The following is a 12970-nucleotide window of genomic DNA, read 5'->3' on the forward strand; positions in this document are numbered from 1 at the left end:
CACATTTTATTTGAGGATTGTCTCCCAAATGCATTTGGTTTTATCTTTGTAATAACCTGTTTTCTCTCTGCTTTTGGTAAAATAAATATTTAAATTTAAGGTATTGTCTCCTTCCGGTCTCTTTCCATCAACCAACTCGGGTGAGGTGAAGGAAGAGAATTGCAGGTGAAAATCCTTACCTCAACAACCTCTGAATTGTAACTGTCGTAATTGTGTGGTGTCTCTTTAAGACAGCCTAAATTAACGTTTAGTGGTGTTACAAATATGTGCCACTGCCCTCTGTAGAGAGTTGTGGGAGAAGCGTGCTTGCAGATGGACACATTAACTGAGGCGGACTTTATATTTTTATCTCCCTAACTTAAAGTGACGTTATGGTAGGAACACTGCTTGCTTCATATATAGTAAGACAGCAGCTGTTTACCCGGACCTTGTAAGGTTGGTGAAGAGTGCATTTCATTAAAGGACAAGCTCTGTGAAATTCCGAGTACCATTGTGGTCGTGAGTTTTTGACCGTACTGAATATGTCTGCCGCCTCCTCCCAACCACAAAATACAACCCACATTACAGAATCTAAGAAAGGACAATTCAGCTCAGGCCTCGCTCTACCTGTTCGCTCTCTCGATTCACTCACCTGTAATCCTCTTCCCCTCCATTAGAGATCTTCAAGTCAGGACAAAACAATCAGAATCAGAATCAGTTTTATTGCCATTGTCAATGAACAGGGTTCCCAGACTAGGAATTTGCTTCGGTGTTCAGGTGCAATAGGTATCAAATANCTTTCGAGGTTAAGATGGTGAGAGTTGTTCATAGAGAGCAAGCTGAGATCAGCATGGATTATGTAAATCAACCTGATGGATCAACCAGAAACGGTTCTGGAAAACGTTCTGAGCTGCGTCCTGCTGCAGGTAAGACAGTTACTCTCTCTTTATCTGTAAAGCTGATAATTAGATCATTTAAAAACATCTGTCTGATCACGTCACGCATAAATCAGCCTGATGATTAACCTCAAACAACATTTATGTTCTGGTTCTTGAACGTTCTCCCACACCTTTACTGAGTAAAGAGTATAAATATGTCACCTTTGTGAGTTTGTCAGGTTTTAGTTGGCACCCAGGAGAGAACAGAACGGTTCATTTCTTTCTGTTTGTGTTTTCTTCATCCAGGGGAAAAGCTGATCAGAGTGGTTGCTGTTAGTTTTGGACTCCTGTGTGTCCTACAAGCTGCGGCCAACATTACTTTACGTCTTGTTCTGCGTGAGTAGCTGTGGTTTTACTGCTGTGGAAATAAGAACATGTATCAGAGATGCAACTAACTCTAACCCTTATCCTCCCTGTTTGGTTTTATCAGGTTTCTTTATCAAACTGTAAGATCTAAAGAGCCGTTCACATTGACAACATTAACTCTAACATTTACTGTAGAGAGATTCAGCTCAATGTCAGAGTCCACATGAAATTATAGAAACAACAACAATAGATTGCTTTAAATGAGGTTGGTTTTTGAACGATTTTATAAACAGCACGAATGAATGAATGAATCATTCTGCAGAGTCTAATCGGGGCTTTAAACTCCATTCATACACCAACGGGGCACATCGGAGGCAGTGAGGCATTCAGTGTCTCGCCCAGGGACACTTCAACTTCCAGGAATCGAACCTCTGGCTCTCTCGTTGGAGGACGACTCCAAAGAGGCAGCTGTGGCTCTAACCACTGATCCACAGCTGTCCTCCACAGAAGCAGAATAACTCAAAACGTTGCTGTAAAATCATCTAACTTTATAGTTTTTTTTGTTTTGTTTTTTGAGTTTTGCAATCTATGCCAGATTTTTAAAATATATTTATGAAATAAAAAGGTTAAAATCTGCTTTGAGTCCCACACGCAGCTGGATTGTGCCACATTTTGTTGCAGGTTGCGGTTTAAGTTCAGGTTGTTTTGATGTTAATTACTTCAGCTCTGTTTGGTCACCCTCACTTCCTGTTTTATCTTGTGAAGTCAGTTTCTTCTTCTTTTTGTCTTCCTGCTCTTTTGCCACATCAGGTGTTGTTTGGTAATCCTTAGACTCTTTCTTCAGGCTTTCATTTCACCATTGTCTCCTCACTCCTCGAGTTCAGCTCAGTTTTGTTGATTAGAAACCATTTCTTGCATCATCGGTCTGTCCACATTTGGGTTCTTTCTTGGAACTTTCTGCTTAGCTCAGCTATCATATTTGTAACTTCCTGCATTAAACACCCACTTGAATTTCAGGACTATAATCCCTCGAAGGAGTAACGCATACAAGCGTGGTTGAAAAGTGTTTCTGCTTTTTCAGACACTCAGACATCCGACAAAGATGTGACGGTAGAGATCGACAAGTTGAGAAGACTATATGGTAAGTAGGAGGGTGAGAAAATGTGTTAAATTTCACCTTTTATCTAAACATTTAGGTTCTAACCTGGTACTGCACAAATCCTGTCAGATAACTATTAAAAATAAATCTTTATAACATGATTTATAGCACAAAATATCTTCTACAACCTGACATATAGACCCTCTAAGCAAAGAGATAACATATTAACTTTCTTGTTTTGTTGAAAACTTTAAGTGTAAGTTTATTTGAAATATTAAGATGTTTTTTTCTCCTTTTTTCTTTGCGGCAGATCAGTATTTTCAACAAGGATGGGTGTATTTACATCCAAGTTTCTATTACATTTCTACCACCGAAAAATCCTGGCAGGCGAGTCGAGACGACTGTCTGCAAAGAGACGCAGATCTGGTGATTATTAACACCAAAGAAGAACAGGTAGAGGGCTTTCATCCAACTCTGTGAAACAGCATCATTAAACAAGAAGGTGTAAATTATAACAGATGCAAAACTGTCTCAATTCCTTCCTTTATTTTGTTGATAAGGACTTGACAAGACAGTTTCAGAGGCTCACGTGGATTGGACTAAGAAACGAGACGATCACTCGTCAGTGGACATGGGTGGATGGGACTCCTTTGACCAAAAGGTTATTTTCCTTATTTTGGCACCTTAAAGCCAATTGGTTTATGGAATAATCTTATACTCTAATATTAATGCAATGAATATTTTACTGATCTGATCTAAACTTGTTCTCTGTTTAGCTGAACATAAAGGTGTGTCAAGCTGAGCTCTTTATTAAAAGTTTTCTGTTGTATTTGTTATTTAATTTGTGATTTTTTTTTCTTCCATTTCAGTTACTGGGGCCCTGGAGAACCTAATGCTCTTGCAGGCGATAACGAATACTGTGTGGAAATAAGGTTTAAAAAGGAAGACAGCTGGAATGACAGACTGTGCAGCGCTGAAAACTTTTGGATCTGTGAAAAAAATGTGACCCAAAAAATCAAATGAAAGGCCATAAACCTCACTTTATCTGTGGAGGAAACTTTGGATTTTGTCAGTCATTAGATAAATATGGCATTTTAAAGGTGCTCTATCTTATTCTGCTCACCTAGTTTAGTTTTAATCACACTTCTAACGTCAGGCGGACTCAGCAGAAGAAAGAAAACGATATTTTAGAATATAAAATATCTGGTTTTCTGTTTCTTAACAAATCCGCACATGATTTTTCTTCCTCTTTCACGCACCTAAAAATCAATCGTTCCTAGAAAGAAAACGTCTTTCCTTTCCATCAGAGGTTTATTAGATGTTTTTTGGTATTTATCACAGCTTATTTGACCGAAACACTCATAGTTTTCCACACAGTAGATTGAATTACTTGTGTTTCTGTTTCCGTTTTTTTTCCAACATGACTGAGCTGTAATTCACAGTAAAGATCGTCCCGAAGTGTTTTTAATCTGTCCCAAACATCTGGAGCTCTGTGACAATCTACTGAATCTTTCTTCATCTTATCTAATATGGCATCATAAAGGTGCTCTAACTTACTCTGCTTACTAGTTTAGTTTTAATCACATTTCTAATGTCAGGCTGACTCAGCAGAAGAAAGAAAAATACATTTTAAAATATAAATATAATACGAGACAACAAAAAAATCTGTTGTTTAGAATTACATATAATTTGTTCCCCTATCAGTTTACACAAACAATAAAGTTCCTTCTTATGTATGTTCTCCACTAAATCTTAAAGATGACATATTAATGGCCTTTTCCCCCACTTGTGGATTTAAGATTCAAAGTCTTACCTAAGAAGACTACACAACGTCGATCGAAGGCATGGGAGAAATGTTGTAATTTTGTGTAATTTCTGTGCTACACTTTGCTGATGTATCATAAATATTTGTGTTGTTTTGACCGTAACGAGGGGCAAATTGTTATCTTTGTAAACTGCTCTCCTGTAGCAGTCCTGTAGCCCAACTCTGTCCTTTAGCAAAGCTCCTTGCATATTAATTTTAATTGTCGGAATGGCCACCGAGCCACATTAGTTTAGCACTTTGTTACACCTCAAACATGATATTTAATTTTCTGCTTTACTGCTCACCAATCAAAGAAACCGGTGTGATATTGATGGCAGTGCACTGGCAACAGAGATGGAAAACCGAATAACTAAAACTGCTTTTTTTTGCTAAAACTAAAGTTGTTTTAGGTGTGTGTTTTAGACATCATTAGGCTGTAAATGTAATGGTTGTAAGAGTTTATTGCCAATAAACTATTAAACCTGCATGTTCATCAGTGAAGTCTCAACCTTCACAGTAAACACTTAAAGACAAAACAAAACAAGCTCTACAGATGACAGGACTGCAGTGCTACAGGTTGACCAGCAGATGGAGCCAAACTCCGTATAATACTATTTCTGCTCATGACTACACGTTAGCATTCAATACTCATTTCCGTGTAATTTTGCACTTAAATAAAAGAACATATAAACCATGTACTAAAGTTAATAATTAATGCCTCATTAAAAGAAGATCGCTCTGTAGAGGAGGTGGGTGGCTCTTAAAAGAGCCTTTGTTTCTCAGTGCGAGGAGCAGGAAGTCTACTTGGAGCTGGTGTATTTGGTGACGGCCTTTGTGCCCTCGGACACGGCGTGCTTGGCCAGCTCTCCGGGCAGCAGGAGGCGCACGGCGGTCTGGATTTCCCTGGAGGTGATGGTGGATCGCTTGTTGTAATGAGCCAGGCGGGAGGCCTCGGAGGCGATGCGCTCGAAGATGTCGTTGACGAACGAGTTCATGATGCTCATGGCCTTGGAGGAGATGCCGGTGTCGGGGTGCACCTGCTTGAGCACCTTGTAGACGTAGATGGCGTAGCTCTCCCTCCTGGTCTTCCTCTTCTTCTTGGTTCCTTTGCCGGCGGTCTTGGTGACGGCCTTCTTGGAGCCCTTCTTGGGCGCGGACTTCGCGGGTTCAGGCATGGTTCGAGTCGGTGTGTTCTGCTGAGGAGGGGGCGAGTTTTCTTATAGGCGCTCCGAGCTAATGTGAGTGCGCCGTAACCCGGCTGCGATTGGCTGAGCCGCTCAGACGTTAAACGGGGCGTTTCCATGGAAACAAGGGGCGGACTAGAGAAACAAGCGAGGAGAAAAGGAGAAGGAGAGACTCAGCTGTTCGTCTAAATCATCTAGATTAAAGGATTGAGCTAAAACATTTTTCTGTGATCCAGGATTAAAGAGTAAAGATCTTTGAGTTTAAAACAAAGCGGCTAAAAGTAAAAAACATGTAGTTTATAGGAATCAATGCAAAGTGAAAAGGTGTGATGGCTTTCAAAGGATAAAAAAGATCAGTTTACTAGTTTTCTTCTTAAACAAAAATGCCCACATTTAATTGTATATATTTGTTGTATCCGAGTACAAATATCAGCACTGGTGAAGCTTCAAAAAGTCAAACAAACATACAGCAGAAAGATGTGCCTTTTCATTTAGCTTTATTTTTTAAAGTCGTTCTGAAAGTAAAAATAAACAACCACAAAGGAAAAGAAGACAAGACATCAAAACAGACAAATTGACTGAAACAGGAAACGTATCTTACAACTAGGTGTTCAAGTATATATTCTTCCTGTAGTTTGTCAATATTTTTAAAACTTTTAGTGTCGAGTTTGGTCACAGGACCTTTTGTGACAAGGGGCATGAGCTACATTTATAAATTTGATGTAGTGTTGTGAAATATGTAGACATTTTAGTGTTTCCTTACCCACACTTCATTTTATGACTTATCAGTTTAAATGTATCATTAATTTAAAAGTCATGAATCCATTTTTATCAGCTTTATAATTAACCATTGAGGCGCTCAGCTCTGTCAGAGGGTTGGGCGGCCCTGAAAAGGACCTTTGTTGTTTGCGGGGAGCAGCAGCTGAGCTCAGCCTCCGAAGCCGTAGAGAGTTCGGCCCTGTCTCTTGAGGGCGTAGACCACATCCATGGCGGTGACAGTCTTCCTCTTGGCGTGCTCGGTGTAGGTGACGGCGTCCCGGATGACGTTCTCCAGGAAGACCTTCAACACACCGCGGGTCTCCTCGTAGATGAGACCCGAAATGCGCTTGACTCCGCCGCGGCGGGCCAAGCGGCGGATGGCTGGCTTGGTGATGCCCTGGATGTTATCACGGAGGACTTTGCGGTGACGCTTGGCGCCTCCTTTACCGAGACCTTTACCTCCCTTTCCTCTTCCAGACATGTTGTTACGATTATAGAACGCAAATGAGGAGGTCCTGCGAATTCACAGGGCTTTATGTCGGTGCAGAGGACGTGTTAGAGGATGGGGGAGGGGCTACCGTTCTTCTTCCCTGGTTCTTTAAAATCAACTTCCTTGTTCTGGCCCCACCACGTGACCAAAACAGGACTTGCTGTCATAATAGACAGGATGTCAAGAATGGACGGATATGAATTAAACTCACAGAATGTAATCACCTGGTCCACTTCTACATCTGATTAACTTTTGGGGTCGACCCCGTTTAAAATGGCCGCCACAGCAAACACTAAAATAACTCTGACTCAGTGTCAGCTAAGCCTCAGAGCTCTGACATGAACACAGTTTCTGGTGATGACAGAACGTCTCCATGAAAGTGTCCCTGGTGTCCACATTCATCCAATTCAGACAGAGTCGGAGTCCAAACACCGCAGGACCTACTGTCAAGTTGAAGACACTTTAAAAACCCAAAAGGAACTGAGAAGAGACACAAACGGACACCGGGTTGAAGTTTTACTTGCAGCGAGGGGAGACGGCCTCTCTGCTATGCAGCAGCTTCCTTCTCCAACAACAGGTTCCCATTGTCTGATTTGATTAACAAACATGATTAACAAACAAAAACACTGGTGGAGAACTAGGGTTGACAAAATAAAATCATGGAACAATAATAAATAAAGGAAAAAAGTTAACATCAATGAGTGAATAAAACGATGATAAATTATATACATTTTTCCATCATCTACGCTCGCAGAAGAATGTCAGAGCGACTGAGAACGTGCTGGAGTTCGGTGAAAAGCTGCTGGTCACTGGTCTCCTTAGGGGCCGTAGTTTGTTAGATCAAATTTACAGGCCCCCGATTGTTGGGGGGTCTCTCTGGGCTTCACCCTTAAGGTGTGCTGAGCTGAGATCTGCTCAGTGAGCTTCAGCATGTTATTTATAAACTTACTTTGAAAACGAACACCTCTCGCATTCAGAAGTCCTAGCATGAGCTTGGAGCTCGTGTTTGGATGGGTTCTGTGGACGTCAAGCACCACGCGGTCCAGAAGTAGAGACATCAGGAAGGGAGGGAGGACAGGGTATTTAGCTGTAAATACCTTAGACCGCTTTCTCTCATGCGTCTCCTGATGGTCCTCCTCGACACACCGAGATATTGGTGGTGGAGTCGTTAAAGTACTTCCTGTAACTTTCCAGTTGCTCTGGGCTCCATGTCTTGGTGCAGATTTGACACCTGTGGCTTCCATGAGCTGCTCTCATTTATCCACCACAAACTCCAACCTCTACGTCTCCAGCTTGGTGTAAAATGTCTCTTAAGTCCAGCTCAGAGCTCGTTCATGTCCTGCGTGAACGGAGCCACCATGTTTGAACACAACAAACAACAAACAAACAAACAAACAAACCTAAGGAACAGATTTCAATGGATCAGCTTCAGTCCCTCCACTGAGTTTGATTATTTCATGACAGCAAATCACAGGAGCCATGAAATAAATAAAGACAGTGAAACAATTATTGATCTTATTACAGTTTTTCTCGATTGTTTACACACAATTACTGGTTCTTGAGACACAATGACCACAACGTGTAACTCATGCACCAACCACCTGAACCGATTCTGCGAAACTACAAGCACGATTCCTGCTTTACACTGAAAGTGCAGTTCTCTTGTTTTCACAAGGAACACACTGTCATTCAAAGTTTCCTGCCCTACAGTGCACACAGACTCATCACTGTCACACAGTTTCACAACCAGCAGTCACAGCTTTAGCATAAAAGGGCAACAGGCAGCAGCTGATGCTTTTCATGGCTGGATTTGCCATGCCAGATGATATTTCCCCACTGCTTGCTCAGGGAAAACATTGATTGTGAAGTGGATGAGGTGCTGTGGCCAGTCTGAAACAGAAGAGACGATGCAGCAGTTATGGGGGGTTTTTTGTTACAGTAACTAAACAGTGAATTCTTCAGTTTTGGATGCAGACCACTGTATGTGCAGCTTTGTGTTGGTCTGGATGTACAGTGTGTACACTGGAGGTTTTTTTTGTACTGTGTTTTCCATTCATTGTAGTGTTTTACATCGAGCACATCAGTGTTCAACTGGTTTTTTCTTGATTTGTGTGTAGAGTTCTGAGAATATGAGGCATGCTCTCAGGAAGTGTGTAAACAATCCAGACAAAAAAAAAAAACTAAACACACTGGAGAAGAAAATCAATAAATGTGAGCGATGTGAAGAAAAGGAACATGAAAGAAGAAATGTACAAATTCAGATGAGAGGCTGCAGGTAACAGAGGCAGCTTGAAGGAAACAAGAAATTAGGAAAGATTAGGTGGTGATAGGAAGCTGTCAGTCTACCATTAAACAAGAAAAAAAAAATCATTTATTTTGTATATTATGATAAACGCTGTGCTTGGTTTGTTGAAACAAAAACAAGTACTTTTGATTTCATGTTTAAATTTATAGGGAAAAAAAAAATTGCATCTTTCAGAAGTTAAACAAATAATGTATTTTGAATATCAATCCAAAGAGGAAAAAACAAAACAAAACTATAAAGACCAAAACTATGCATGTACTTCAAAGTGATTAGACCTAATCCAATAAATGCCTATTTAAAAGTAACCATTTTGTAAATATGAGGATGTCAATTTAATACAGAAGTGTCAGAAATAATTTAGGGTTTTGTTTTGTATACATCAAAGGTTGGAGAGTTATTCATGTACAGCAGGTGGTGGTATAAACAGAGTCTTCTATGAAGTGAAAAAAAAGGGGCTTACATACTTATTCTTCAGCATTTAATGATAAGCTCTGCTTGAATTTTAATAGCAATGACAGTAGAATCTGAAGACTCAATAGTGTGTATATACTTCAAAGTGATTAGACATCCTAACCCATTACAGACCAAATTAAAAATAATTAAATCGTGAACAGGATAAGATCTTTAGGTGAGATGGAGGTGGCTCTTAAAAGAGCCGTTGTGGTTGTGGGAGCAGGGGTCGCTTTAAGCTCTCTCTCCGCGGATGCGGCGGGCCAGCTGAATGTCTTTGGGCATGATGGTGACCCTCTTGGCGTGGATGGCGCACAGGTTGGTGTCCTCGAAGAGGCCGACCAGGTAAGCCTCGCTGGCCTCCTGCAGAGCCATGACGGCCGAGCTCTGGAAGCGCAGGTCGGTCTTGAAGTCCTGGGCGATCTCCCTGACCAGACGCTGGAAGGGCAACTTACGGATGAGCAGCTCGGTGGACTTCTGGTAGCGGCGGATCTCCCTGAGAGCCACGGTCCCGGGCCTGTAGCGGTGAGGCTTCTTCACGCCGCCGGTGGCCGGGGCGCTCTTACGGGCAGCTTTGGTGGCCAGCTGCTTCCTGGGGGCTTTGCCTCCGGTGGACTTGCGAGCGGTCTGCTTAGTTCTTGCCATGCTTTTACTTTTCTCGGTCTCGAGAGAAGAGAAAAATGTGTCAGGGCGAGCGGAGAGCCGCGCCTCTTAAAGCGCCCGAGCTGCGGCGGAAACGGTGACGCTGCTCGGCGGCCGAGGCTCCTGATTGGTGAGCGCCTCTTCCTGGAGCTCAGCGCCGCCCGCAGCGCCGAGTCCCCGCCCGAAGGCGCGCTGCTTATTGGACGGAACAGGCGGGCGACGAGCCCGCTCACATTCAAACGGGGCCGCGCTCCGCCGCCGGCTCTTCTGGTTGGTCGTCGGGCCGTCCCGCCGCTCTCTGCCCGCATATAAGGAGGCTTTCGGCGGACTCTCGACACATTTTTCTCGAGTTTATCTTAAGAAAGAACCGTAAACTAAAAATGAGTGGAAGAGGCAAAACCGGCGGTAAGGCCAGAGCCAAGGCAAAGACCCGCTCCTCCAGGGCCGGGCTGCAGTTCCCGGTGGGCCGCGTCCACAGGCTGCTCAGGAAGGGCAACTACGCCGAGCGCGTTGGTGCCGGCGCCCCCGTCTATATGGCCGCCGTGCTGGAGTACCTGACGGCTGAGATCCTGGAGCTGGCTGGGAACGCTGCTCGCGACAACAAGAAGACTAGGATCATCCCCAGACACCTGCAGCTGGCCGTCCGCAACGACGAGGAGCTCAACAAGCTGCTGGGCGGAGTGACCATCGCTCAGGGCGGAGTGCTGCCCAACATCCAGGCGGTGCTGCTGCCCAAGAAGACCGAGAAGCCCGCCAAGGCCAAGTAGAGACCCGGCCGGAACCACAACCACAACGGCTCTTTTAAGAGCCACACACAGTCCGTAAAGAGCACAGATCCTCCATCAGCACACAAGAAATTTATTATAATAATATCACTTTGCTTATTGAGCTGACATGGTTGCAGATACTATTTGATGAGATTAATTTAATTAGAAAAGTTTTTCTCAGATTTGTAAATACCTAGAGGAAAAGAGAAACTTTATTTCATACAAACTAATCATCATAGTTCAAAAAGAATCACAAGAGTCACAAAATTGCAGAAACTGCTTTCATTTTCTGGAAGAATAATTATAATAAATAAACTACTATTCTCATTAAAAACATTTATTTAAACACTTTCGTATCAAATCAACCTATATTTTTGTAAAGAAAAGCTGTCATGTACAAAATCAAGTCATCTTTCATCTCATAAAATTTACCTGAATAAAGTGATTGAACATATAAACAATCCACAATAGCTGTCATCTGTAAAAAATAATTCACTTTTTTAGTAGTGAATATAACATCAGCATAAGGAAATGTGGCTCTTTTATCATGAAAACCTGTTGAATAATTAAAATGTATCCTCTCACCTGACAGCTGAAGGTTTCTGAATAATTATTTTTCATGACTGAAGTGTATTAATATTAAACTCCATGAATTTCATGTTAAAGTAAACTAATCAGCCTCTGAGTTTTTAGCCCAGAGCATAAAGACTCACATGAGAGATTTAATCCGTTTTGTTATTAAAACACATGGTATAAAAAAATAATATAAAACCACATAGAGATATAAATATTCAAAACGTCCATTTAAGTCTAAAGTCCTGTTTGTTTGCACCGTGAGGATAAAGGAGCTGTTTAGAGGATGTGGTGGCTCTTAAAAGAGCCTTTTTTCGCAGTTGAAGCGTCATGTTCACTTCTTCTTGGGAGCTGCCTTCTTGGCTTTAGGTTTGGCCACCTTCTTGGCTGGAGCTTTCTTGGTCGCCGGCGCCTTCTTGGCCGCCTTCTTAGGGCTCTTGGCGGGCTTCTTTGGGCTCTTGGCAGGCTTCTTGGCCGCCGTCGCGGGCTTCTTGACCTTCTTAGGGGACTTCTTGGCGGCCGCGGGCTTCTTGGCTGCTGCCGCCGCCTTCTTAGGCTTCTTGGCCGCGGCGGGTTTCTTGGCGGCGGGCTTCTTGGCTTTAGGAGCGGCTTTCTTGGCGGCGGGCTTCTTGGCCTTGGTTTCCACTTTCTTGCTCATCTTGAAGGATCCGGAAGCGCCGATCCCCTTGGTCTGGACCAGGGTCCCCTTGGCCACCAGGCTCTTGATGGCGGTCTTGACGCGGGCCTTGTTCTTGTCCACGTCGTAGCCGCCGGCGGCCAAAGCCTTCTTCAGGGCGGCGGCGGACACGCCGTTGCGCTCCTTGGAAGCGGCCACGGTTTTCACGATCAGCTCGCTGACGCTGGGGCCGGCCTTCTTCGGCTTCGTGCTCTTCTTCTTGGCCGCTTTGGCCGGAGCGGGAGCCGGAGCTGGAGCAACTTCTGCCATTATTTTTCTGCTTTCCTTCCTTTCTGCTCGAACGAGACGAGAGTCAGACTGAAGTCATGAGGAACTCCGAGCTGCGGGCTGCACTTAAACACACCATGAGAACCGTGGAGACTCAACGCTGCCCGGGACCTGCTCCGTGCAACATGGACGGCTCGTGTTTGTGTTTTCTCCTCCGCGTAAAAGTGGAAAAAAACGAGTGCGGGAGCGGCTCCGGGGGCTGACACTGAACGAGTCGGTGGCGGACTTGTTCCTCTTCGTGTCCGGCTCCTGTTCGGCTCCGGTCGTGTCCGCGTTTTGTTCCTGCAGCTTCAAAACTCCGCAGATTCAGCGCGGATCTCACCGATGATCGGTGCGGTTTCCGTCTGTTTTCATTCCGAAAATCACCTCAAACGCGACAAAGTTCAGTCGAAGCACGTTTTTCCGTTGACTTACACGTTTGTCCAGACACCTAAATAGAAATCAGCCACCTGTTTTTAGATATTAACCCGTAAAAAGTGGAGATTGTGGAGGCAGCAAACACAGCCGTGGAGGCTGTGCCGGAGGCTCATTGCGCAGCAGGCTTCCTGTCAAAGCTGACCACTGTTAATGTTTTTACTGCTTGAAACCTCTTATAAATCCTAAACAATGAACACAACACTTCTCTGCATTCACTACATTTTGTTTGATGATAGTTTTTCACTGAATCAACAAACAAATGGACAGAATGGATGTCTGCCAGCAGCACAGAG

At 43.6% G+C, this 12970-nt stretch overlaps 5 protein-coding genes across 5 annotated transcripts; 2 read left to right on the top strand and 3 right to left on the bottom strand.

The window, feature by feature from the left end:
- The first annotated feature begins 782 nt into the window (after window positions 1–782).
- Window positions 783–4611, top strand: LOC108247210 (CD209 antigen-like protein E). The gene is made up of 6 exons (XM_017435166.2): window positions 783–905; window positions 1164–1253; window positions 2305–2364; window positions 2633–2775; window positions 2883–2983; window positions 3192–4611. The coding sequence occupies exons 1-6, from the start codon at window positions 791–793 to the stop codon at window positions 3343–3345; spliced, it is 663 nt and encodes a 220-aa protein (XP_017290655.1). The 5' UTR covers window positions 783–790; the 3' UTR covers window positions 3346–4611.
- A 128-nt stretch (window positions 4612–4739) lies between these two features.
- Window positions 4740–5303, bottom strand: LOC108247221 (histone H2B 1/2-like). Its single transcript, XM_017435181.3, has one exon. The coding sequence runs from the start codon at window positions 5299–5301 to the stop codon at window positions 4927–4929; it is 375 nt and encodes a 124-aa protein (XP_017290670.1). The 5' UTR covers window positions 5302–5303; the 3' UTR covers window positions 4740–4926.
- A 651-nt stretch (window positions 5304–5954) lies between these two features.
- On the bottom strand, window positions 5955–9977 carry LOC108247233 (histone H3). The gene is made up of 2 exons (XM_025010333.2): window positions 9616–9977; window positions 5955–6551 (listed from the first exon to the last, which is right to left on the bottom strand). The coding sequence occupies exons 1-2, from the start codon at window positions 9957–9959 to the stop codon at window positions 6239–6241; spliced, it is 657 nt and encodes a 218-aa protein (XP_024866101.2). The 5' UTR covers window positions 9960–9977; the 3' UTR covers window positions 5955–6238.
- Window positions 9978–10285: 308 nt separating this feature from the next.
- LOC108247215 (histone H2A-like) lies at window positions 10286–10806 on the top strand. The gene has a single exon (XM_017435173.3). The coding sequence runs from the start codon at window positions 10337–10339 to the stop codon at window positions 10721–10723; it is 387 nt and encodes a 128-aa protein (XP_017290662.1). The 5' UTR covers window positions 10286–10336; the 3' UTR covers window positions 10724–10806.
- A 62-nt stretch (window positions 10807–10868) lies between these two features.
- LOC108247219 (histone H1-like) lies at window positions 10869–12285 on the bottom strand. The gene has a single exon (XM_017435179.3). It carries the CDS (start codon window positions 12240–12242, stop codon window positions 11631–11633), a length of 612 nt encoding a protein of 203 aa, XP_017290668.1. The 5' UTR covers window positions 12243–12285; the 3' UTR covers window positions 10869–11630.
- Between the last annotated feature and the right edge of the window lie 685 nt (window positions 12286–12970).

Source organism: Kryptolebias marmoratus, linkage group LG3 (genome assembly GCF_001649575.2).
Source record: "Kryptolebias marmoratus isolate JLee-2015 linkage group LG3, ASM164957v2, whole genome shotgun sequence".
In the NCBI taxonomy this organism is placed as follows: domain Eukaryota; kingdom Metazoa; phylum Chordata; class Actinopteri; order Cyprinodontiformes; family Rivulidae; genus Kryptolebias; species Kryptolebias marmoratus.